General features: G+C 33.8%; 1 protein-coding gene across 24 annotated transcripts in view; it reads left to right on the plus strand.

The window, feature by feature from the left end:
* The window catches only part of LRRFIP2 (LRR binding FLII interacting protein 2), a 53,265-nt gene extending 26,395 nt beyond the window's left edge, over positions 1–26,870 (plus strand). For 7 of the 24 annotated variants that reach the window (XM_083824945.1, XM_083824923.1, XM_083824934.1 and 4 more), the window contains 15 exons: positions 1,264–1,338; positions 1,804–1,851; positions 9,046–9,090; positions 9,650–9,754; positions 10,214–10,285; positions 14,511–14,681; positions 15,249–15,341; positions 16,525–16,617; positions 20,512–20,613; positions 20,861–20,993; positions 22,059–22,108; positions 23,152–23,272; positions 23,803–23,882; positions 25,076–25,180; positions 25,953–26,870. In XM_083824945.1, the coding sequence (XP_083681071.1) occupies positions 1,264–1,338; positions 1,804–1,851; positions 9,046–9,090; positions 9,650–9,754; positions 10,214–10,285; positions 14,511–14,681; positions 15,249–15,341; positions 16,525–16,617; positions 20,512–20,613; positions 20,861–20,993; positions 22,059–22,108; positions 23,152–23,272; positions 23,803–23,882; positions 25,076–25,180; positions 25,953–26,063 (1,404 nt within the window). In that variant the 3' untranslated portion in view covers positions 26,064–26,870. Of the gene's footprint in view, positions 1–1,263; positions 1,339–1,803; positions 1,852–1,936; positions 1,982–3,317; positions 3,366–3,465; positions 3,523–6,559; positions 6,668–9,045; positions 9,091–9,649; positions 9,755–10,213; positions 10,286–14,510; positions 14,682–15,248; positions 15,342–16,524; positions 16,618–20,511; positions 20,614–20,860; positions 20,994–22,058; positions 22,109–23,151; positions 23,273–23,802; positions 23,883–25,075; positions 25,181–25,952 lie in introns of all 24 variants that reach the window. The other 17 variants (XM_083824930.1, XM_083824925.1, XM_083824928.1 and 14 more) reach the window with 12 other exon arrangements.
* Positions 26,871–27,162: the final 292 nt, after the last annotated feature.

Below are 27,162 nucleotides of genomic sequence, written 5' to 3' on the forward strand. Positions count from 1 at the left end.
CATATGTCTTTTAGGAAAAAAGAAACCTGTAGTATTGACCAAATTCTGACCTGAAGTTGAGTGTTCCAAGCTGCGGTCATGTCAGTGGAATTAAGTAAATGAAACTCAGTTGAATATAAATACTCTTCTACGAGCGGCCTGTAGAAGGGTCTTTTCAAATTTAGAAGTTGTACCTCTTTGGATTATGGTTTATTCAGTCAGAATGGAGATAGGTGGGTTTTTTTTGTGTACACTTTGACTTCTACTAGCTAGAGAGAGTTTAAATGTAGATGTGAATTAAAGTAGATGGTATTTCCCCTAAACTTTGACATTGTCCCAGTGAGTTTTTGAAAAAGAAAGACATGGAATATTGTGATCTTCTGAAAGCTATTATACAAAATACAGTATGTAATATAAATGAATGTAGTGCCAAGAAATTAAATATTTTAGATACTGTTTTTCAGAGGGAATTGACACCGATAAAGTGGTGCTGGCTTCAGGGGTCAGGGGAGTTACAGCAGCAGTGGATGCTTGCGTTGAGAAAAGGCTGAAGTAATTTTTATATTTCATTTTAGTTACTTGTATTACAGCATTTTTCTGCATGCTTTTAAGGTGCAATTGCAAACAAATATTTTTCCTGTACTCTTAGTTCTTAAATAAATGTATAATATAAATCTTTCTGCCTCCCTGGGATACAAAGCACTACTTTCCTGAAGTGCTTTTAAAGTACCACATTATACCACATCTCTTTATCAAATTTCTCCTTGCATGTGCTTATATATACTGACTGTGTGGGGAGTGTCTGAAAACAGCAGAAATAAGCCAGAAGTTTAACTGCTAGGCTTCAGAATTTGTGCTTGGTATCAAGAACAGTGTTAGGAATCAGACTAATGCTGAAGAATCATGAAATGTGACTCTTAGGAATTTTTCTTCCCCCCACGTTCTTGTTCAGGATGGTATCTAATGGAAAGAAGACCAAACAAACAATTGTACTAATTATTAGTGAGTTATGTCTATTTTTTTTTTTGTATTTCATGCTGTACTTGTCATGTTGTAGACAAATTTTTACTGTTTTCTTATTTGTTAGGGAGGTAATAAAGCTATTTACTACTTTGGGCAAGACATTAAAAATACAGAATATGCTGACATACAGAAAAAATTTACAGTGTTCTGTACAAGTTCCGAGCTTGGGAATGTTTGGGGAATGTTGAGATGGAATTTTTATTCACAGGATCTTTAGATGCAACCTTTATTCTGTTCTTTTTATTTTTTTTTCCTCCACAGAGTGGACTTTACCATGATCAAAGAAATTATAGCAGCCTTAGATATAGTAAACCAGTTCCTTCGTATCATACTCGGGTCTGTCTTATCTTCCTATATACATTTATTAATACATAAAATATATGAAGCCTATTAAAAATTTAGCACCAACGTGCTACTTCATTCTACATTACTGTAAGTGATAAATTAACAGCCTGGTGAGATCGGTAGCATCTCCCAGCAACTGCAGCTACTTTCATGGTCAGGTTTAAGTAAGTACTTAAAGGAAATTGATGTGTCTTTTGAAAGCTACTTAATTTCGTATAATTTTCTTCAAATCTTTTGATAAAAATTCTAGCCTGTTCTTATTAGTGTTTTACATTATGATTTCAAAGATAATGGATTTTCTTGGAATCTTTATCCACACTTTTCTTAAAGGTTTTCTCTATTATAGCTATGAAATTTAATACTTCAATCTTAAGACCTTTTGGTGAATGTAGAGCAATAGATAAAAAACATTTACTGTACTGAAAAAAAGTTTTTTTTCTATTCTTCACATTACAGTCATCTTCCCTGTACAGTGATCCAGTGGCAACAACTAGGAATTACAGGGTTAGTACAACGTGATAAAATATTTTTCTTCTCTTTAGATATTTTAATGGCCCTCAGAAATTTAAATTAACGCTTTTCTTTATAGGTGTCTTCTTCTGTAAACACTGGTTTGATAAGAAGTATCAGTTTGGTTCGTAAGCGCCATTTGCATGGTTGCCTTAAATTTGTATTGTATGGCCATGTGGCTTGACAATATTTAATGTGCATTCATTTCATGTTTTTAAATATATGCAGCTTGTGTGCCTCATTTTCGGGAGGCGTCAGTTTAAGGTTCTTACAATTGCTAGATTGCCTCTTTATTTTGGTAACTGATGTTTTACTGATATTTTTTACAGATGGTCATAACGTTTATGAATAGTATAGTGACGTTGAAGAACACTGGCCTTAGAACAAGTTAATCCAAGCATACTAAACAACAACTGCATGTATGATAAAAAATCTAGCATTTGAATGGGGAAAATCATTGTCAGGAAATTACAGAAATTTGTGGTAAATACACTTCACATACTTTCAAATAAAATGCCATATTCAAATTTCATAATCATACAAAAATGTAATAGGATGAAAACCTAATCTACATCTTTATTAAATATAAAGCAGCTAGAAATGCTTTAAGAATGGCTAACATAACTCTATAAAACCCCTATTGAAAAGCTGACGTGTATGCTTGAAACTGTATACCTTTTGCTGCTACAGTAATTCAAATCTAATTTATACTGCCATCTAGAGAAATTATAAAACAATGTAAGAAAATGTTCAAGTATTTTTATATAATATTTTTATGTAGTTAGGTCCTACTTTGCACTTGGATTGCAAGCAGATTTTTGATTTTTGTGCATGTTTTTGATAAAACATTAGAGGATCCAGAGAGAGAATGAGACCATTATAATTGCTATTGCGTATATTTCTTTACTGTTGGAGATCCCTTCAAAGGTAGGGAGAAAGCATCATGAGACTGTAAATTTTTATTTAATCTGGTGCCCAGAGCTTCCTTAATTATACCCTACGTAAACCGATTTCAGCCTTGCACCTTGAAACATTTTTTTTTTTTCAGGAGAACCTGTGTGTGGGTTAACAAAGTCAAATTGATGCGTGTACAATAAAACTTCCATTTCCAGGGCGGTTGGCAATTTCTAAAGGCTTCAGAATACCAAGAAACATATTTCACTTTAAATATTTTATTTTCTTCTGAAAATAGTTTTCTTTAAAAATTACTTGGCCATTTTTCAGGGAAATTTAGATTTATGTTGGGAAACAGACATCCCTGTTAGTGGGAGGAAACTACTGGAAATTTTAAAAACTGTTATTCATCCCCTTGAAAAGTATAAATGTTAACTGGAAAATGCGTAGATGGGATAAGGTAATAAGAATGAGGTTTCATTGCTCAATATATTACAGTGCGTAAGTGTGTGACAATTATTTCTGAGACAGACTATAAATGGTACTTCATTCCCTCTGTTTCTCAGGCGTCTTTGTGTGGTGACGGATTGCATAGCTCATATAGTTCTCGCACTGTAAGTGTTACAGGCTTTTGGTTCCTTCCTTTCAAAATTTTTGTTTTCTGGAGACAAAAATCAAGGAAAATTATGAAAATTTCCTTCATAACTTCTTTAGCCATCTGAATACAGTTGGTATTCTTCAAGAGCAAGCTCAGTTCGAAGTAGTCCTGTGGTGAGCATTCCTTCTGCATGTTTTGCTGAATGCCTTGATACTAACACACAACGATTATGAGTATTTACACTGTGGATCATTTTACTGATGAACACACAGACTTGATATTCACTTTGCATCAAAAAATGTCATTTGTCAGATGTAATTTTTAGCAAGATATGAACTTTTAGCAGTAAGATAGGAAAGTATAGAAGCAATAAAGAATTTCCTATTCTAAGCATCTCTTGCAAATGTAAGAAGTACATGCCTGATTTTTCTGATGATTGGTACTCAAAAATGAGAAAAACTGTTCCTAGGTCTATATTGTGTTAATACTGTCATTCCAAAGATGTTTTTTTCATGCTGCAAACTGATTTTAAATAGTTGCACCATGTTTCTGCAGCAGAACAACTGTATTGATTTTATTGGTGCAGCAGCAGCTCATTTGTTGTGCTACATTAAAAAAAAAAAAAGTGTTTGGTTATGAGTTAAGCTGAAATGTTCAGTCCTGTTTTCATTTTTCACATATTCTCAACAATGTTACAGAGGAAGAATAAAAACAGATTTGTCAGAAACTGTTTTTTCAGCTACAACAGACCTCAGAGTGAATTTTTAAAGGCATGGGGAGAAAGGGAATTTTGCAGTTTCCTTATGGAGTTCCAAAATGTAGGAGGTGTTACCATCCAATTCTGAAGTCTCTTGAACTGTGAACATAGTATTTGTCTCCATTAAGTTTCTGATAAGTTTAAGACAAGTAGTCCTTAGTCCCTATTGAGATAAATTTATTAAAATATGTATTTTATACATATGTAGGAATTTATATAATTGGATCTCAGTATGTTTGTGATATCATTAATGTCAAGATAGACTAGTGAAAGTTTAACAGGGTTCAAAGTATCTGTTTAACAAATTGAATGAAATAATTCTGAAGGGACTATGTTAAACAGACCAAGTAAAAATGTTATGCATAATGTAAGCATTGTTTTCTGTACTTCTGTTAATATTTTAGTTTCATTTGTGTGTTGCATTGGAAATCAACACACTACTCATTGGAAATCAAAAGTGAAAATAGGACATAACTTGAAATCAGAGTAGAAAACAATGTTGGAAAATTACGAATCCATGGTGCCTCACCATCTTAAAACCAGTATTAGTTTTGATAGACCGATCAAGAAAGAGAGAGGTGTGCCTGCTTCTGAGGCTAGTTTACTAGTTGACGTTACTAGACCCCTTCTGAGAGGGGATACAGCAATAAAGAAACCTTCACCCAGTGGGGTGGTAGTTTCTGTGGTTTCTTATGAGGCTTTTGAAGGTATGTTTTAGGCAGTCAACAATAATGAAAAAAATCTGTAATAAAAACAAAACTTAGGATAATATTTGAGGAGGATCTGAGCGAATTGCAAATTTACTTTTGCATTGGCCACCATTAAGATTTGAACATTGCCCACTGAATTTTATCACAAATCTAAGTGTGTTTTGTTCCATTTTATTCTTTTATTACAGATTGTATGAAAGATAATAAATGTATTAGCCCCTTGATTACGGTTTTAGTCTTGTATTTTTTTTGCATTATTTTTTTTTAATGTAAGCCATATTTGATGCTTCAGCCTTCTGGCATAACTGTTCCCCTTAAAACAAACAACAACAAAAACTGAAACCCCACAAAACTTCACTTCTGTTCAGAAAAAATATGCCAAAATACCTGTTTTTTTAAGCTTGTGTAAGCCATTCATTTTATCCTGTTTTTCTAGAATGCTTTACTTATAACTTCACTTTTTTCCCATACAGAACAGATTTTTCATTCACGTTATACAAGTTCCTTATGCAAAATAGGCAAGCACTTGATTTTAGTAAAACATTAATTATTTTATATAATATAAATTATGGGTTTAGTATTAAGTTATAATTATTAAAATGCATAAATATATATATTTTAATCCTTGTGGTGTACAGATGAAGAAATAAAGCAAACTAAATCCTCTGATCATGGCATGCAAGTGTGGATAGTGATTTGGGTTGCATACTGTCTTTCAAATTTTTTTCTAGTTCCTTAATTACTTTAAGATAGCTGTTTGCTGAATTTACTGTAGGCATAATTTGAGATGTAGGTGTTGATCAGCCAACTATTTCATATTTAACCGGTCCCATTTGCTTAAAAGACATCTTTCTTTTAATTGGAATGAGATGAGGCTACATCAATTATGTATATGAAGTACAAAGTTCCAAATTATTTTTAAATGGTGAAAATGAGATGAAGACTATTTTCAAGCTGTTCATTTAAAGCTTCTTTCATGTGTATACTTTAAATATAATGTCCACAGTAACGTGATTAACATGCGTAACATACTTTTAGTACAATATTTTGCTTCAATTCCTATGGCAATTGAAATGATTGTAGTATGTTTAGGTATATCTTGCCTTTTTTACAAGTGTTGTGTAGCATTATCACTTTTTCCTCGCTTTTTTTTTTTTAGGTGCCTGACATAAAGCTTTGGGGAATAAGTTTGTCTTCCTTTGTAAAGCCTCTTAAAGTTATAAATGAGAGGAACCCGAGATTAGATTGATTGTAGTGTGGTGACAGGGATTTAAAGAAAAATCATTTGTGGGGAAAGTGTTTTTCTATTTTTTGATTTCTTATGATATCACCTGCTTTTATCATGTACAAACTTTATTTTTTAAATAAATATAGGTTGTTAATCCCAAACCCTTTTGTATATCTGATTGTATTTTTTATGGCTCCAAACAAGGAAAATGAATTGGTAATAAATGCTCATTAGCCTTACTTCTAGATACCTTAAATTATCCAATAGTAAACTTGAATGGTGTTTAAAAATTATGTATATACTGACTGAAGTATTCATAATGTGTGGCATATGCTTTATTCATATAGAAACATTCTAGATAACAAAAATATAGAAGAAATTGATATTTAACAGTTGTTAGAAATGCAGGAATAAATTGCAGTAATTAAATTGATTTACTATATTTTAAATACATTTCTGTTCATTCTGTGATACCATCTTCAGTTCTCTTTCAACCTTCTCCTTATCTTTTGAAGTCCTCTGATTTTTCTGATCAAAGTGAAACTGCTGCTGATTATTTTAGTCGTTCCAACCGCAGGGGAAGCATTGTTTCTGATGCAGATGATGTCCAAGTTTTGAATAGTGTGAGTGCAATGCTTGTTGTTACACTGTGGTGAACACAGCAAACTTACTAACCACGGATTTTCTTTTCATACTCCAAATGAATAAATGCTGTAAAAGAATTTGGAGATATTTAATGGCACATAGGTTTGTTGAATGGTTGGGGCTTGTTTCAAACTAGTGTCTGTCTTTTGTATAAAAATGTGTGGAGTCTGAATTTTTAAAAAGTATTTTGTCTTTGCATGCTGCTTTATCTTAAGGAGATTTTGCCTGTTGCTGGAAGCATGTGGCAAGTGCTAACACTTCACGTTTTTAATGTGTGATAACCTTAAGCATCTCTTCACTGTGAATTTTTTTTTTTTCTTCTGGAAGTTTACTATATAAAGTTAACAATTTCTAGACTTCTATGGTGTTTTGGAATAGTATTATTTGGTTTAGTGACAAAAATAGATACTTAGAGGTGTGCTGTTGTTACTGTCTTTTAGTATTCAATCATCCATGATGAAACTTTGTCACGATCCCTCAATGGAGCACTCAATGCTCCAATAAAAAAAAGGGGGAGGGGATTTTTCATCACAGGAAAATTGTAATGGCAGTTTTCCTGTGCATTTGTTTAATCTGAGCATCACTAATGACAAACCTAGCTGCCTTTTCTTTATTGTAACTATTAGTTCTAAAAATTTTTTGTTACTTGTAGTCAGAATTTTTGTGCTTAACAGTGAAAAAATAGGGGAATTTATGTTCTTCATGTCTTTGAAATAGTGGTCAGGGCCAGCATATGCTCTAAGAGGAAAGATTGGGAGAACTGGGCTTGTTTAGCTGGGCAGAGGGAAGGCTACGTAGTGATGTACAGCAGCTCCCAACTCTTCTGAGCTGTGCCAAGTGGTGTCGCCCAAGGTTGCTGTGTCTTGGGAGGTTCACACTAAACAGTGGAAGAAGCTCCACAAGGAGGTAACTGTTGCTATCACGGGTTACACCAAGGCTGGAGACTCCATCCTTAGGAGCTAATGGAAGCTATCTAGATAAAGGCACGGCTCACCTGGATTTATGTCCACAGCCATTCTGCTTTGAATGGGAGGCTGGTCCAGATGACTGCTACTGTACCCTTACGGTCACAGTTTCTTAATTCCACTTTTAGATGATTTAATATTCTTATAGTGCTGGATAACTTGCAGTAATATGCAAAATGTATCTCTCTCTGTGCTCCAAGTCTGACAGACTAGTCATTTTTCCAATTTAAATTTGAGCTTTTATTTTCTTCCTAATAAAACTGCTTTTCTCAAGCTAATACTCTGCTGAGAGAAAATATGCAGGCAGAGACTGGCAATTACGCTGTCTTCTCAGTCTTTTTTATCATTGTTATAATGTAAATGTAATTTAGAATTTGCATATTCAATGTCGTTTACATAATGTATGTTTAGAATATGATAATGTTCTAAGTTTTTCCAAATGGATACTTGAGATGAGTTGGATTTTTCATGTCATTTTTACCATCACAGGGGTGCCAAGTATTTGCAAATTAAAATCGCAGGTGTCATTGGAGATGATGAATTTGCCATGGAAATGCAGTGTTGACCTGTAGAAACCATAACAGAAAGAAATAGTTCTCACAGAGTAACATTTGTTTCTGCTGTGATTATAACAGACTTCCACATATGTTGCCATGGGTCTGGGACTAAAATATGTTTTGGAGAAACAAGATTTTAGAAAGATCATGCTTTTAGGAAATATATCAACATGTTGTGGTCTTCATTTAGTTTTACCTAGTTTGATTCATAGAAATGTTGAAAATACGCAATGCGAGTTTGGATTGTCAAAGGTTCCTAGATGAAAATTTAGGTTTAGTTTGTTCTTCTGCTCAGGCTTCAGTTCAAAAAATATGAACTGAAATTATTAAATAATTCAGAGCTTTCACATGGATTGTTGTTGGCCTGATGTAATTTCTTGTTTTACCAGAGTTTGAAGTAAGAAGTGTGTTTTCTAATAACTAGGTTATTCACACTGGTATCACTGATTGTCTGAAGTGCACTTGCATGAAACTTCATGTTTGTTATGCCACCAAGTGTTGTAGTCACTACTATGTTCAAATTTAAAGTAGTGATACTTGTTTTGATGTTCAGTACTTTAACCTTAATACTGACTTTCTGGAAGACTTTGTAAAAAAAAGTTTCTGGCTTTTTCTTTACAAGCACTCATTTATTTTGCAATAAAGGTAAAAACTGTTTTGAGGCTGTATATTTTTTTTTACCATATTTTGATGTATGTTAACCTCTGGACTTTTTTCGTGTTTCACTTCATGTTCTTAAATATTTCACAATATCTTTGAACAGAAGAAGACAGTGCTTCTGTAGTCTGTCATTGCGAAAGGTGCATTGTAATCTTTTTCCCTTTTCTTTTTCAGCTGGAAGAAAAGAGTGAAAAATCACATTCAGAAATTTTTTCAAGGGTAAGAAGTTTGAAATTAAAATTTTAAAAATAGAATCTAAAATACTTTTATTCTTTAGCTTACTTATAGCAAGTGTTGGTTTCTTGCAGAATTCTTTTTCTGGGAGAAATATTCAGCGGGAGAGGTAATATGTTAAGATACTAGGGCTATAAAATATTCTGAATCCTGTTTGGCGGAAATAATTTTAGCAGTGTTTCCCAGCACTGACAGCCTCCTTGTGAACACTTTCCAAACAGAAAACTGGAAATTAACTTGAAATATTTAAATAACTCATAAGTCTTCTAGTTTTTTTCTGTGCTGCTACATAACCTCTGTGTTCCTATTCTGTGTAAGCTGCTCATATACCAGGTGATGGCAAACAGAAACGTATGTTTCACCAGGAAGTAACATAAGTTTTGGAAAATATTCAGAGGAAAATACTGTCTCTAACGTAATGTTAAGAAACAGTTGAAACAAGAGAAAAGTTATTTATGATTGTAAAGGAATTTAAAAAAGAGTAATGTCAAGTATACTAGAAATCCCAGTATTGTACCTGATATGCTGTTTTCCCTTCTTTAAGCCATCATCTCGCAATTCAATTCCTCTGAGTGGTAACTCCTCTAGGAGAGGAAGTGGAGATACAAGCAGTTTGCTGGATCCTGATGCTTCCCTCAGTGAATTACGGGTAAACTGCATTTTCAGAGAATTTGAAGCTAGTTTAAGATTGTATTTGGGGTTACGAGGAATTCTTTGTTACAAAACTGTTCGTTTCTTAATAGTAAGAAAAAGTTATGAGAATATAACTTTTGCAGGAAAACTTTTTTATTTATCTTGATAATTGCATTTGTTATGTTCATAATTATTTATGGTGCTGACAGTTTAGCTCATTTTAATACAGGAATTTGTTTATGTCAATTTGAAATAATTGTGTCCTATTTGAGATCTGTTTTAATTCTTGCGGCTTGGATTCAATGACATAAACAAAATCTTAATTTCCATCTAGTTTTTGTGAATTAAATAGTTTCTGTAAATTATTGCAGGCTTTGGCATTTGACAGAAATTCATATAAACCCTTTAATGCTCTTTCAGCTGTAAATTACTTCCCCATACTTCTTATGCAATGGTTCATTCCTATGTCCTGCAGGATATCTATGATCTTAAGGACCAGATACACGATGTAGAAGGGAGATACATGCAGGGACTTAAAGAACTAAAGGTATCAGGGCTTTTCCCCAGCATGCATTCTGTATGGGTATTTTGGGGTAATGGAGATATCACTGGTTCCACTAACTATATAAAGCTTTACTAACAAGTTTTTTTAATTTCCTTAAAGCATGTGCCTAACTTTTAATGCATAGAGAGCATCAGATTAAGTTTGTCATATGGGTAAAGATATTAAGTATACTATCTCAATATATGTTCAAAATTATTATTTGGTTTATGTTAAAAATAGTATTGACTTCTATATTTTAGCAGGTATTTTGTGGCAAGGTTATGAGAGATTTAATCTATTTTTTTCAGTGTTTTGTTTTTAAATAAATATCTATTCCAAGTAATTGCTATATATTGAATGTGAAAGAAAAAATTATGATATAGTTACGACAATGAACTTAAGAATTAGTCTTCCAGTCTTCAGTAAGTACTACATTTTATAAAGCAAAACTGAGGTAATACTCTTGAAAGATGTGCAGGCATATTGCTTGCAGGAGAAGGTTATTTTTGATCGGATTATTTGTAGCATGCTGTTAAGAAATATATATATAATTCTGATGCTTGTGGTTTGCAATTTCAGTTATCTTTCTCTATATAGGTTGGTATTTTCAGTATTAGGTTAATGAAATTTGTCTCTCTTTTGGCTTGTTAGACAAGTATGTTTTTCTTACGTAAATTTGCACATTATTTACAGTTTACAGTTAATCTAAAGTATGGTTGTTTTCCTCCCTTCTGCATTGAAGGGAAACTGAATACAGCAAATTACGTGGCTTACAATACCTTTTGTTCAGGATATTTTTTCTGTTCTCTTTCCTGTTATCTAATTGTGAATGGTTCTATATAAAAGTAAAGAACTCTTGACATACTTGTTTTATATCCATACAGAGAAAGAATTCAATGAATGTTGCTTGCTACTAGAGCAATTTAACAGCTCCTTGAATTTCCATATTAAGCATGTTAGGTGGTATAGTGAAGAGAAAATACGTAATTTGAGCTGTTCAGCATAGCAAAAATTATTTGAATTTTAGAGGATAAGTAACTCTCTTTCAAACTGAGAGAAGCTCAGACATTCTAATCCTGTTCTAATCATATTGCTATATGACTATTAAAAGGACTTCAAAGAGTAAAGTTGTTAAAAAGCTCCTTTTTTGATAGTGTTGAATTTCTTGGTGCTCTCAAAGTTTTCCGTAATAAATTTGAAGAATGGCAAGGTTGTTTGACATAGCCATGATTGCACTAACTTTGAATAAAATGTGAGATTGCATCATATTTTCAGAATGGATCTTGCTCTAACGCTTACGCATGTTTGCCAGTGTCTCAAGACTACAGTTCTGAATCATAGTACTAGGCGCTGTTATTATATGTAATCCATTAGAGTTGCCAGAGAGCATAGGAGTACAGTAGACAGTGAGATCTTGACATAAGTTTAGCTTACTAAATTGAATTTCATTTTACGCTATTGTTTCACATTAATAATAAGGAATAATATGTTCTTAAGCTATATTGCCATCCAGAGACATTCTTTCAGGAACCCTTCTTTCTAATTAAGAAGACAATGCCCTTTTTCTTAACCTCTGCTTTAGCTGTTTTGTCTTTTGCATGTTAGAAGGTCTAGTAGGATGCCTGCTTCTACCTCTTTTAAGTGTTTTTTTTTTTTTTGGAAGTTGAGTAACAGTGAGCTGTAGTAACACTACCAGCTTATCTCTGTGGTTGTCCAACACTTGTAGTACTAAGAGTATGCTTTTTACCTGGCTACAAACCTGCTGGGTTATCAGCACAATAAACTAATCTGTGTACTTCTGATTTAGTCAGTCCTTCAAATCTTTTGATGTCTCAGTTTGCTTACTCTCTCCATATTCCCTTGTGTCAGCTAGAAATGAATTCTTTTTCTTTCCTCAGGATTTTTCTCTTTATGCATTTTATGGAGCTGTCTTGATGTCTGTTAGGTTTAATCATCTTGTTCTAGCTAAACAGGCTTATTTGCATAGCCTTTTGTCATTGCTGGTAGAATTATTGGTGGTATCTTCATAGATACAGGTTTCATGTGGAATTTTATTATCCATTTTCATTCCAGTCTATTCCCACTGCCTCATCCTTAGGCATCCCACTGCCTCATGCACGTGTTTCAGAACTTCTTCTAAATCCGTATTATTTTTTTTGCAAGACTGGCAGATTACTAAAGCTGTATGTAACTCTTGCACTATAGGGAACATGTGCCTTCCCTCAAAAAAAGGAACAGTTCCAAAGAAATATTAGCAATGTTCCATTTTTTTAATTGATCAGAGACTCTTAAGCGTAGCATGTTTTTTTTGTTTGTTTGTTTGTTTCTTGGAAGCAATTGTCACTCTTCTGTCTCAAAATTAATTTATTCCTCTTCCAGAACTGCAGATTTTTCCCTGTTAATGTAATTATTTCATTTTAATCTGATCTTTTAAGCTTCGAGCAAGTTTTTTTTTTTTTAAGGCTGTTAGACACCTGTCACTGTCATTGTTTGCTTCTTTCTTACAGTGCTTGTAGATGATTCGAGTCCTGCAGCACATGCCATACAGTAAGGAAGAAATGGGTTTTATTAAGATGCTGTTTTCAGCTGCCTGATGGGGGGAGGTAGGGAAGACAGAGTGCATGCTCCTTTCAGAGGTGCACAATGATAGGGCAAGGTGTAACAGAAAAAAGTTACATTGTAAGAAGAGAAATTCCAGTTGGACTTCAAGAAAAAGAGTTTCCACAAGGAAGGCAGTCTACATCCCTGGAGACATACAGAATGAACTGGAGAAAGCACTGAGCAGCCTGACTTTGGTTGGCCCTGCTTCAATTAGGAGGTTAGGCCAGATGGTACCCAGAGGTCTCTTCCAACCTAAATCACTATATGACTCCACTCATGACCCTCACAGAAGCAATAAATAACAGGCATTTTTTCCTAGCTTTTTTCTTGTTATTGTTAATTCTTGTATATTCCCATAGAAGGACACTACCATTCATTTTAATGTTATTTTTCTTTTTCCTCTATATTAAATTATTGTTTGGAAGTCTTTGGAAGGTTACAGTCTCTGACGTTTTGTTTTACCAGTTATTACAGGATTTATCATGATTACATCATCAAAAAAAGTTTTCTGTGATTTTAATGTAAAACTTGAATTACCTGAATCTACTTACAGATGATCTTTATTTTTTCATTATTTTCTTACATCTTATCGTGAATCTTCTTTGCTACTTGGAGTTTAATGTTTCCCAGATAATAATGGTACCTTTCTTATCTTTTTACTTTTTATGTTGTCTTTTCTCTTCTAATCTGTACAACTCCTGAATTATTTTTTCTGGGATTTCTGAAATACTGAATTTGTCCAGCACAAAATTCCTGAATTCAATGAATTAAACAGAGGTATAAGTGTATGTAATTGATAGAATTATAAAATGGAAAATGTGCACCTTACAGACAGCTTTCTCAAAATGAAGATTCATTATGACATGGAATAGAGTTCGGTGGTTAAGCTTTATTTTTAATTTTTAGGAATCAGATTGTTACCAGCCTCTCCCCTACAATCTTAGTCCTTATTTCTACTGTTAGGTTTTCTAGAAAACCCAGGCTTGGTGCCCTTCCTCTGTTGTCATGTCATAGTATGTCCACTGTCATAATAATACAAATAATTAAACATGGATGTTATGATACTTATGCATGACTTTCTATTCCCTAGAAAATGTTATTCTATTTTTTTAGAAATAGGAAGATAAAACAGTTTCAATCTAATCTGAAGTATAGACCACTACTTAAGTAATGAAAATTAAGTTAAAGCTACTCTTAGAGACATTTCTGTAGTCTTTTATAGTCATGTCTGAGTTTTGTCAGATTTGTTGCTGAATTCTGAAGTGGTTTCCTGTCCATACAATGAAAATGCAGTAAAGCTATGATAATACTTCTTTGTTCCTGTAAGTTAAATTATGAAGGTGGCAGAGCAGAAAGTTCAAGTGGAATATTATCTTGTAATTTTCATACTTTTGTAATGATGACTATCTGTTGCTGTGTATAACATAACCTGAACAATGGAAATCAAACTGTGACTTCATATCTCTAAAGACATGACACAAATAATTGTTCAGAAACAAAAATGTTTGCAGAGTTTGATTGTGAAACAGCTAACACTTCAGTTTTAATGTTAATATTAAAAATTAATTAAATTAAAATCATTTTATATTTAAAGTTAGACTAATGTAACCCTTTCTACTACCTCTAGGATTCACTAGCTGAAGTTGAAGAAAAATACAAGAAAGCTATGGTTTCCAATGCTCAACTAGACAATGAGAAAAACAACTTGGTTTACCAAGTGGATACTCTAAAGGATGTCATTGAGGAGAAAGAAGAACAGATAGCTGAGTTCTGTAGGGAAAATGAAGAGAAGTCAAAGGTACTGATTTTTTTTTTTTGGTCACTAACAAGATAAATCATAGCAAGCCTGCACTTCTTAGTAAGAAATAGTCAAAAACCTTTGGATTCACAGAAAAGTATATCCATCTTAGTGGCCAAAGATCTTTTAAATATTATGGAGTTTACGTTTAAAGAGAAAAAAAAAATAATAACAAACACTAATGTTAAATATATTCCTTTGAATTGAACAGAGCATGTTCTGTCACACTTTCTTGGAAAGGGAAAAATCTATGTGGCAGCTTTTTTCCAACAATATGGAGATAAATTCAGTATCTGAGTCTTTTTCTTACTAATGTTATATATAAACCTATATGGCATTTTTTTTTTCAGCCCTCCAAATTTTATTAAATGAAATCTTCTCCATAGTATGTATCTGGAGAACTTACCTAAAACTTACTTCGTTATTTTTAGCCCCTAGGTAGTTAGAATTTCTTAAGCTGTTGCAGGAATTTCTTAAGAGAGATTAGTATATTTTTTTAAAACTTTGTATTTAAGATGTATGACAAACCACAAATAAATTCATGATTTATTTACTTATTTGATATAGGAATTGGAAAGACAGAAACACACGTGCAGTGTTTTACAGCATAAGCTGGATGAACTTAAAGAGGGCCTTCGACAGAGAGATGAATTGATAGAGGTATGTTGATATGCGATAATGAATGATAAGCCTGTGCAAATAAGAACAGTATAAGATTTGAACAGGAATAGTGATCATACACAAAATGAGCTTAATTAGTAACTCCCAAAGTCCTTTTTGCAGGCTAAACATCATCCCCAGCTTCTAAAATGGTACTAGTTCCTTAGACATAATTGTACAGTTTAAGGGCTTATTTTTATCCTTGATAATATCAATATCAATTGATTTTCATTATCAATATCATTTGATAATGAAATTTCTGGATTAGTTCTTCTGTTAACGTGTCCTGTGCGTTTGCTGTATTTCTAAATTTCTTTGAACAGATACTGCAACTTGACTATTCCAAATTGTGCACAAACTGCTGATATTTTTTGCTGGCTTTGCCTGGAGTTGCAATGCTTTGAAGGCAGACTAGATAAACAACACATCATACACATAATATGCTTCTCAGCAGTTTATTCCTGGTTTTTTTGTTAATGGACAGTATCTTCTAAACATACAATGTTTTAAATTTATTGTCTAAATGGTAGCTTTATTCATTTGATATTTATATATTTTGCTGCTGACAAATTTATGGAATGGAAGTACAGGCTAAAAGTCCATTAATAAAATTTCTTGCATTAACGCTACTATTACTACATAATTAAAGTTTGTTCCATGGCAGTGAACTTCCTAATGTATTCGAGTAACTTATAAGCATGAATGTGGAAAGCTTTTTATATGTATGTAGTTCCCCTTAGGTCCTATTCCATAAACAAGGTTGTTTCTAAATAACAGAAATGTGTTGGGAAGGGGCTGGGGGCAGCTGGTGGGTGGGTGGGGAGTGTTCGCTCCTAAGCAGTACTTGAAGGTATATGAAAATTACCCCAAGGTTAATTGTTCTCCTAAAGAAAGGATGTTATCCTCAGTCTGCAGTGGGAACTGTTACTAAAGAAAAGTAGTCCTAGCTGTACTAAATTCTGCAATCAATATGAAACGATGGAAAAAAATTACAGTTTTTTTGCGTGAATTTAAAGGGAAAATACTATGTTATGCTCAGTCACACCCTTTTTCTTTAATCTCATGCTCATAAACTCCTTGGTTGGCTTTTTCTATTTTATTTCCTTTATCTATTTGAATGTTTTTTCCCCATTTCCTCACTTGTCTTTCTTCTTTTATTCTTCCCTCATACTATTCACTACAGGAGAATCAACGCATGCAGCAGAATATAGACTGCATAACCAAAGAGGTGTTTGATCTCCAGGAGACAATTAATTGGAAAGATAAAAAAATAGGGGTATGAAATAAATATGGGGGGAAAGGTATTTTTTTAATTCTAGAAGTAGACAGATATCACTCTTCCCCCTAAGGAATGCTGTGTACTCCAAAGAAATGAAGGCTACTCCCAATTTGAATATTCACTATGTTTTGCAGTCTGTCTTCTTGTTAGAGAAAGAAAATTAGCTCCACTTTATCTTTACTTGCATAATGGTGAATAATACTAAATCTATAACGTAATAAACTGTTATGCATAGAATTGTATCATTTTTTTCCATTTTTTTTTTACTTGTAATCAAGACTTAAAAATGTCACTGTTTCCTAATTCTTAACAAATGTAAAAAAAAATGTCTGGTTCCATATATTGATCTACAGATGCATATCATGAATATTTAATACAAAATTTAAATTATTTTAAAAACCTTTAACCTTCATGAAGGTAAATTATAATTTCAAAACTTAAACGGAGTTCAGACTTTCCTAGTGATTTGGCTGCTACCTTTGTCATTGTCTTAGCAGTTTTCACAGGAATTGGTGAATTTTAGTATGATTTGCTTTCCACTATTTGGAAGAAGAGAGAGAACCAAAATAATGGAAAACGCAGGGAGCTGCAGGTATTAAGGGTCAAAATGCAGGGAAGTCTCAGTAAATATTTGTTAAGCATGCTTCCATTTAACATACCTGGTGCTAAGACTACGACCAGACATGAAATGACTCTGCAGCCACACTTGCACAATTCTGTATCACATTCCTGATCCTTCTAGGGCCTTAGTTTGGATGCAACACCGAACCAGGCTGACACTGTGCATTAGTTTTGTGATAAGACAGTTTCCAGCTCTTTGGAGTTTGGAGTTGGAATCAAAACACTGGCAGTGTCAGCCCTTCTGAGGAGTGTCTGTAGGGCTCCTGTGTAGGTTGAAAGGTGGTACAGGTAGAAGAACAGAGTTGATATTTGCTGTACAGCTAATTTAGTTCAGGCAGGGTTTGTCAGTTTTGCTTCTCGGCAGTCCAAAACTGGTAAAACTGTCTCAGATGTGGCCCTGAACTTGTAGCTGTTCTGGGCCACAAATAAATTGCCTGGTGGTAAGAGGGAGTTAACTGTAGATAGTCTTCAGAAAGGAAGTGTCCTTTAGTAACTCTAGGGCTGTTTCTCTCTTTAACTAAATAATTTTATACCAGGATTTTGACATACTCAGATTTCTTTGAATATTGCTGTATTCACTGGATCTCAAATCACTTCAAAAAGTTATCTTTAGCTTGCGGTGCCTGATTAAAAACAACAACAACAACAAAAAAAGAAGTTATACTCTCTTATCTTCAGTCCATATTTATTTCATGTATCAGTCCTTTGATCCATATTGCAATCCTCTTTTCCATCATACAATGATAAGTCAACTTTTAAATGTTTTTTTTTCCTGAACATTCTTCAGAATTTTTCTTAATTTTTAAATTATTTGAACATATTTCTTCCACGTTTACTCTTCATTGTCGTTGTGTACTGGACTGTCCCAGTTTGTGCAATCCCTTTTTTTCTTTCAAATATGTCACCACAGTTAGTGCAGAGCCTATCCTTTATTTAATGTTCAAAGAACTATCAAATAGTTTGACAAAGATTTTTTTTTTCTTTTAGTGTCTGTGGACAGTCACTAAGTTGGAAGCTAAAATTTTTCTCAAAGTCTGTGTTTTTGTTTTTTTTCCTAGATTTTATTTTTTAATTATCTCAAACTTGAAATCTCTTAATTCTTAAAATGTAATAATGCCGTTGTCTTTTTTTGCTCACATTACCTACATTTTTTTTTAAAGCTTGCAGTTTTTGTCTTTCTCCCCAATACTGAGTTATTTTGCTAATTTTACTCTATTTCAGCTTCACAGAGGGGTACTTGGACTAGAATTATAACCTACTTTTAAAGTGTATGCAAGAGTGCTACCTCATAGGAAGAAAGGGAAGCAGGCAGAACAAAGATAGCATGAGCTTCAGTTTTACATTTTCCTCCTCATGTTGTCCTAGTTCTATAAAACGATTGAAATTTACAGTTGTACTTGATTTTAAATGTGGTCAGTTTGAGGTTATTGAACTATAACTTCAAGGTTAGATTATTCCTGAAATATATAGCTATTTTACTCTTTAGTACATGTGTGCCAAGCTGAAATTATCCATGCCGTATCTGAGTTTGGTATAGATTTTGTGAAGGTTTTTGGAATATTTAGTAAATAGAACCTCAGATAAATGTGCATTGTGCCGAGTGGATATATTTTAATCATACTGATATGTTAAAAGATACCGACAGAGCTTAATTGGCCTGATTTGTTTGGTTTTGGTTTTTAATCTTCCTCATAGAAGAATTGCAGCAGTAGATTTGGTACAAAATCTGTCATCATCACCATCAACAATACCTCTCTGTATACAAAAACTATCATCTTTACATAAGTTTTTCAACTTTGAATAATTAATATCTCCAAAGGTAGAGATGCATGGTTATAGAAATTTCATTTATCTCTCCATCAACATTTTCTGCTTGCCAGCCCTTTTGTTTATTGGGGGAGGATCGAGAGGGTGTTTTAGGAAGGTCAGCAGCATCATAGGGCACTGCCAAGTACAGAGGATTTACATCTGGAGCGTGATTTTGGGCCTTTGTGTTCACTATTCCATATGGGTGAGTCTAAAGCACCCCCCACATACTTCCTACTCCCTGCTATGCCTCAAAAATGGCAAAGTCCTATCTTTAAGTGGAACACAAAATGATGCACTGATTAAGGTTCTTCACACTGTTTATGATGTAGTTACGGAGATAACAATGTGTGTTAGGAAGTAAAAGGACATCTTGTAAACCCTTAAACTATTAGGTGACAACTAATGCTTTCACACATCTAAAATACAGGTAATTCAGTGTTAATATTTACATAGTAATCAAGTGCAACTGCACTTTAAAAATTTTTCTGTTGAAATTAATAGAATAATGCATTGAAATCTTGCTCTCATATACAGATTCTCCATAATTATTAAAGTTTAGCATACTGCAATTGTCATGTGGAGCAATTGCAATCAATGCAATGGTATTCACCTTCATTTCTTTCATGGTATCATTCCTTCCTAAACATTCATGCATGACACAAAGTTTAGTTAAATAATTTTCTTTGCAAAACGTGTGCATGCTCTTGCATCTGCTTAGTGGTCAGGATGATCTGTAATGCATGCAATACTGAATTTGAACGGAATACTTGGATTCTGCCCAGTCAAGTGAAAATGTCTGATTAACTGCCAAGTAACAGAGCTGCACTATAGGTAGGCAAATTCATCGATGTCCATATTGTACATTTAGCTGAGATTTTTCTTGTGCTAATGTAGTACTGCTAGTGTTTGCTTCTGCTTTTCTCTAAAAGTGATTGTTTTGCTTTTAGTAAAGAGTAGTTAGTATACTTAAGTGAGTAGTAAACTATAACCTAGCATTTCTAAGTGGATGACAGAATTGTATGTCCAATGGTCTTTTACGAGGTAAGATTTCTACTTCTATGCCCTACAAAGGTTATCTCAGTGAATGTGGTGGTTTAGGATCATTGTCAATTGAGTTCAAGCAAAAATGATTTCTGGCCATGTTAAAAAGAATAACTTATTCTTTTGGTATTCCGTTTAGTTTATCAAAGCCTATGAAAAAATACACTAAATAGATATTTATTGTAGAGTTTACTAAGGCCCATTTGGAGAAAAAATTGTGCTAAGACACATCTACCAGTGACGCTAGATATGTGAATTGTAAAAAGGTAGTTTTCAGAGATACATATTTTTATATATAAAATAGCCCCTTTTAATTTTTTTACTTTTGTTAAGCTCTTTATTTTTAGAAAATCTCTCTGCTATCTATCATCTGCTTTTTTCTTTGTGCCATTCTTTTTCTTGCTATCTGCCTGAACCCAGGCCCTAGAAAGACAGAAAGATTACTTTGACTGCATTAAGAATGAGCGAGATGAGCTCAGAGAGGAGTTGGCTGACCTGAAGGAAGCAATGAAGAGAGGAGAGGTATGTCAGTAGTAGTTACCTTACAGTAACAGAAATCCAGTAATGGGGCATGAAATCAAGCTCAATGAAGAAGAGGAAGAATGATTACTGTTCTTGTGCGGTCTCAAAACCTGACCTTAGGGAACAAATGGAGCATTTCATTTAACTGTTTCAATCAATTTTAAAAGCTTTTTCCAAAACTTTTCTGTCCAGTTACATTTTAGCACTGGTCTTGAATGAGTACAACATTTTTCTTTTGTATTTTTAGAAACACGGATTAGTTATAATTCCAGATGGCACACCGAATGGTGATGTAAACCATGAATCAGCGGTTGGTGCAATAACAGTTGTATCACAGGAAGCTGCTCAAGTATTGGAATCTGCAGGAGAAGGACCATTAGGTAAAAATATCCTAAAATACAGAGAGCTTATTAAGTCTTGTTTGCATTCTGTTCAGTGTTTTGTGATTTGCAACCACAAAATGATACCCGTGATGCTTCTGGAGTATGTTTACACTACTTTTAAACTTTTTTTTATCCTGAGTAAACAGACATGTATCTTTTGAGTAAAAAAATATAATAGGATGTGTCTGAACATTTGTAACCGATTAGATTTTTTTGGTCCAGTTTGTTTTATTACTGTTGGGGGAAAAAAAAAAAAACAACTAAGACTTGCCCAAAGTATAGGCTTTTGGATTGTGTGCATAAGTCAATTCAACATAAAACTGTTAAAAAGCAAAAAAATTTCTGTGCACTTGCATTATATTTGCACATTATGTATAATAGTTAAATGTTTAGACAGATTAAATTTGATACGTGTTTCTGTTGTCATTCTATAATGGTGAAATACAAATGTCTTTATGCTTCGTTACTCTCAGAGTTGTAATTTTCATGTGAGCTGCTATAATTTTAGCATCGTGTTGTTTGACTGTATTTTGTAGCTATTACTGATTGTCTGGCTGACTGGAGATATTGAAACATTCCCTTGGGCACTTTCCCAAGTACTTTTCCATGGATTGAGAACAGGAATTATAAAACTTTCTAGAAATATATGCTTTCTACAAGCTCAGTGCTTTGCCTGAAGGGATAGCAGTCTTGAAGAGTAAGACAAGAAAGAGTATACAGCCAGGACTAAATTGTTTTGGAAATAGCTGTTCTTGACCACTTGGTTGTTAATTTACTTTGAAGAATTACTAAACTCACAGGTCTTACTACTCATAGGTCTTACTTTTAAAACTGTTATACAAATACACAGTGAATTAATTGGTTTTTAATTTTTCCAGTATTAATGAAGTGTTATGTTGTTAGGGAGATAACAAGGTTTTATTCTGACAGTGCTGTTAGCTTTGTTTGAAGCTTTGTTTGTTTGTTTTACTTCGAAAATGAACTAAAAGTTAAGAAAAATACATCCTTAGTTACATATTTCTGGTTGTGGGTTGTTTTTTCCTTTGAGTTCTTTTGTTTTAGATGTCCGGCTACGAAAACTGGCTGGAGAAAAGGAAGAACTATTGTCCCAGGTAAAATAAACTATTATTTTTAGAAACATAACTTTGTATATCCTTTTACAGAATGTGAATATAGTAGCAATAAACAAATATTAAGTACATTTGGTGTTTAATCATATTACTTGAGCAGTAAAGCAAACTAAATATTCAACATCTAATCAGGCTGACTACCGGGAATTAACAGCTCCTCACACTAGTGTCCCTATCCATGTGACTTTGATCTTTGTTGTTAAAGAGAATCCTAAGTTCAGTAACTAGCTAGCTCGAAACCAATTTGCTGCTGACTCTGCCATTTCTGGTGCTACAGAACAAATTTGGTGTTACAACAAAATTTTTTTTAGTATACATACTTGGTTATTCTTCTGTCTTATTCAGTAAATGTGTAATGCAATAAAATGACAATCTCATAAGCTCAAGCATCTTTCTTTGACGTTACCAAGCAGTACTACTTCTTCGATCACTTCAGTTACTTAAATAAAAGATTAGTATGATCAAAGTCGCTGTATTTTAATGCAGGTCAGTATTGAGAATAGAGAATTCAAGAAAACATATCAAGTGGGCATTTGTTAAGAACACTAGTTTTTGTGCCTCTAGTTGAACATACTACAAATTCAAAATGGTGCTGTCGACACCTGTTTTTGCTGAGAACATACCTTAATTTTACTATGGCTATTTGGTTTAAAATGCCAGTAAATTCTAGTATTGAATCAAGACTATTAAATATTTTTTTATGTATACAAACATGTATAACTATAGCTACATAATTACAAAAATCAGTTAAAAGATTTATATCATGAATGGAAGCTTTGCTACTCCCATTGCAAAACTGACATGCAGATGGCAGTCACCCAGCAGTGGGGAAAGAACTGCTTCCGCAGACCTCTGGGAGTGGCTTCCCTGCCTCTCCTGCATGGCTCTGTTACTCCCATTTACAGAACCATCTCAGCCGGTGGCATTTCAGGACTACTTGGCCTTGTTGACCTATTGAGTGTTTAGGTATACTACTACTGAACTTCTGGGAGTTGATTTTTCACAAAAGAATACTTCTGTTTCAGGTTAGAAAGCTGAAGATGCAGTTGGAAGAAGAACGACAGAAATATTCTAAAAGTGATGGCATGAATCCGGATATAATAGGCTTAGAGAATGGTTCTGACTTGCAACTAATTGAAATGCAGAGTACGTATAATGGTTACTGTTCAAAGGTATTATCTGGGGAGAGGAAACACTTTTCCAACTCCTTTTTCCTATATTATTGTGCAGTGGTAGTACTTTGGATGAATAGATCACTGAGCAGGTACTTTTTTGTTGATATGTCTACCTGCAGGGAATTTCTGCTGGTATTATGTCTACTGTGATTTAAACCATTTTGTGGTGTGTTGGTTATTGAATTGATCCTCTTTTTTGAGGGATGAGCTTACTGATATAAATTTTTATGTTTTAAAAGGTGTGTATCTGAGTTCATACATCTGAAATTTATTCAGTCTCTTACAGAGGCAGTAATTAATGTTCTTTTTTAGAGGCAAAAAAAATAAAACAGGAGAACTATTTCCTTTTCTTACTCTCAAAGATTTCAGAAAGAATATTTACCACTTTATAACCCTGAATATAAGCTTCTCAGTAAAATGGTCTTTTAATGAATTTGAATTAAAAGGAAAGCTGCCAGTTTAGAGAGTTGATTTGAGTAATGTTCTTTTTTTTTTTTTTAGGAGATGCAAACAGACAAATTAGTGAATACAAATTTAAACTTTCAAAAGCTGAACAAGATATAACTACCTTGGAACAAAACGTAAGTCCTTCTTTAGATTTGTTTATATCATTACACTTTCTCTGCAGGCATTTACCAATATTTTTTCCAACAAAAGCTATGAAAATGTATTTCATAATTTGATTTACTGCTTGTTCTTGAGATTTCCACAGAGTAGCACTACATCTATGTTTTTTCCTATTTCCTGCAAATCAATAGTTGTGCATAGTCTAACCGTAAGAGAAAATCTGGAGTAAAGTTACTAAGATGTGAATGTATATAGCAGAACATAAAGAGGGACTGAAGCTAACATTTTAAGAAAATCTGTTTAAGTAAGCTTAATTGTAAGAAGGTTATATTGACTGGTTATATTGACCTGCTCTTAGAAATTCAAGAATTTATATACACACACGTACATGTGCATACATAACATATTAGCAAAGTGAGAAAATCAGTGCAAGTCAGCAACACAGTACTATAGAGCAGTTTCTCTGTAGATCACTTAAAAGTCACTTAAAGAACTAGAATTTGAATCGAAGATGCAGGGCTGGTCTTTTGCACAGCAGCAGGCTACCAATCTGTGCTATGGATTTGGGGGGATAGCAAGGAGCTAGAAAAAAAAAATCAATCATCATCAACAACAAAAAAGCAAGTGGGTTTTAAAACTTGCATTTTCCAACCAGGATTTGTTGATTTGTCTTGAGTCCGTGCTTTGCTACTGAACTCTGTGCTTCAGCGTAAGACCTCTCACATCATGTCATGATACAGTCTCTTCTCTCCTTCGCATTTTCATGTGGTCTCTGCTTTTCCACTTTTCAGGGGTTGTTTTTAATCCCATGTATTCCCCAATTCTTGATTTCCGTTATCCAAGTCTACTCTCTGCTTAGTTCTGTAACTTTTCATATCTACTGAAATATTTCCTATGCTACGTTCCATTCTTCTCTGTTTCTTGCAGCCCTTGAAAGGAGAACACAAGCAGTAAAGGGTGTATTGCAAGTTCTGTCCACAGTTTATTTTACTTTTTTTTATCATTTATTGTATTTTATAACACTCTTAGCAATTGTTTGCCGTTAAACACATTTAAACCTCCTTTCTCCGTAGGGAGATAGTGTGGATAATTCCCAGGATGCTTTGTGTTATTGTGTTTTTTAGGAAAGGGAAGAACAGCTGCTGGCAAGTGAGCTCAGGGTAGAGCACCTGAGTAACCATTCCTTTTATCTTGTTTGGGTTTGCAGATTGGACGACTTGAGGGACAGGTTGCAAGATACAAAAATGCAGCAGAAAATGCAGAAAAAGTGGAAGATGAACTCAAAGCTGAAAAGAGGAAGCTTCAGCGAGAGGTAATTAACTTGATTTCCTTTTGAGCTGTATACTTCAGTCCTGAACTGCTCTGTTGTTGCCTCCCAGCTCTCTTTTTTAAATCTTCTGTTACTGCTGTTAAGTGTTTTCAGAAGGCCTCCAAGTCTGTTGCATTCAGAAGACAGCTGTAGCACAAAAATAGTATTAAATACAATTCAGTGTAGTATTTTACTTGAAAGGAATGATCTAAAGTTATATTTTCTTCTCAATGTGAAAACTGGTATGATTTTAAACTAGTCCTTCCATTAAATATTACTGAGGAGCCAATCGTCCATATGTCAAGTGTTAGCCTGGAAAATTTCCAGCATGCACTTCACAGGGATCTAGGAAGAGGCTGTATTTAACTGTGCTGTTGATCATCTTTGCTTAGGAGCTGCTGCATGACTAGTGTAATGCCTGCTACCCATCGGAATACGTATATCCATCAACTAGCACCAGTGGTAGAGAGGGCCTTACCTTTAAATAGCATGTAATGGGAAGTTCCAGGCACCTAACTGTTTGGGGGATGAATGTGTCATGTTTAAATTGCTTCACGGTTATTTTTTTTAACAGTTGAATTCTGGTTTGTCTGGCTGCAGTAATGATATGGCTACTGTTAAAATGTCATACCTTAACTTATATGGTACTTCAATTAGAAGAAATAAAACCAAAAAATTGTATTAGATTCCTGATTTGATTTCCTCTGTCAAGGCTTATGAACAGCAGTAAGCCCAATTAAACTTAGTGATGATAACTTTTGTTTTTGTTTTATAGTTAAGAACAGCACTGGATAAGATAGAAGAGATGGAGATGACCAATAGCCACTTAATGAAAAGGCTGGAGAAGATGAAAGCAAATAGGACTGCGCTTTTATCTCAGCAGTGAAGTGGAAATTGAAAATACAATGCACTGCTCCTTGAATAACTAGCCCCTAGCTCATTTTTAAATACAGACTTTCATTGGCACAAGCTACTTGAACACCGAGCTGTTCAACGTTGTTTTAGTTTGATAATTAAATGGCATACATCTTTTTGTAACTTATGAGAGAATGAAACATAGTTTGAATTTCCCTGTGAATGACAGCAATTTTTCTGTAGCATTTGATTCTAGAGTCAGAGCTGGAACACAATGCCGTATGTTTGACCTAGTGATAGAAAATATTCTCACAACTGTGGAATCAAGTTTACTCACGATCTCTTTTGGCTGCTTTAATGAATGCTTGATGCTCGGAGACAACTGCATGAATCCAAGAAGACACTGTATTATAAACTAACATACATTTGCTCAAGACATCACACAGCACAAGTGCCTTTTATCTGGTGCAATTTAAACTTCATCGTTGAAATAACCCTTGAAATCAGATAACATTTTATTTTAAGATACATTTGGGGTGTTCACTAAACTTTATACACTTTGAAAATGCATTTTTGTAAAATATTTAAATTTATAAGAAAATAGGGACTGTATATAAAAATCTGCTTTTTTTTTTTGCATGGGCACATCCAAGTTCTAGGTGATTTTCTCAGATAATAGCCCCTGATGCTCTTAGGACAAGAGTACAGATTTTAAACTTCTGTTTGTACACCATCAATTTGTCATCTGCTGCTTAAGTGTGAACTGAAAGTTTAGGGTGGGAGGAAGAGATGGGAAATGTGGCTAAGGAGTATATTAAATGGACACTACTGACCAAAACCAGATGTTTGTGTTTTCTTTTAAATACTGAGATATCAACAAGATAAAGTCTTCAGAGTAGTTAATTTTGGTCTTCATAAAAATATCCTTCTGTCTTTTTAATCTAAAAGTTTTGAAGTGATGTTAGCCACTGTTAGCCTTTGCTTGAGGCCAGCATGAGCCAAACATTTGGCCTAAGAGGATCGTTCTTTTGGACTCATATCAGATCCTTTTCTGTTGCAAATTGCTGCCATTCAGGAGTATTTCTCAAAGCAAAGCAGATTTCAGGACATCTGTAATCCAGAGCTTTAGT

This window comes from Anser anser (assembly GCF_964211835.1).
Source record: "Anser anser genome assembly, chromosome: 2".
In the NCBI taxonomy this organism is placed as follows: Eukaryota; Metazoa; Chordata; class Aves; order Anseriformes; family Anatidae; genus Anser; species Anser anser.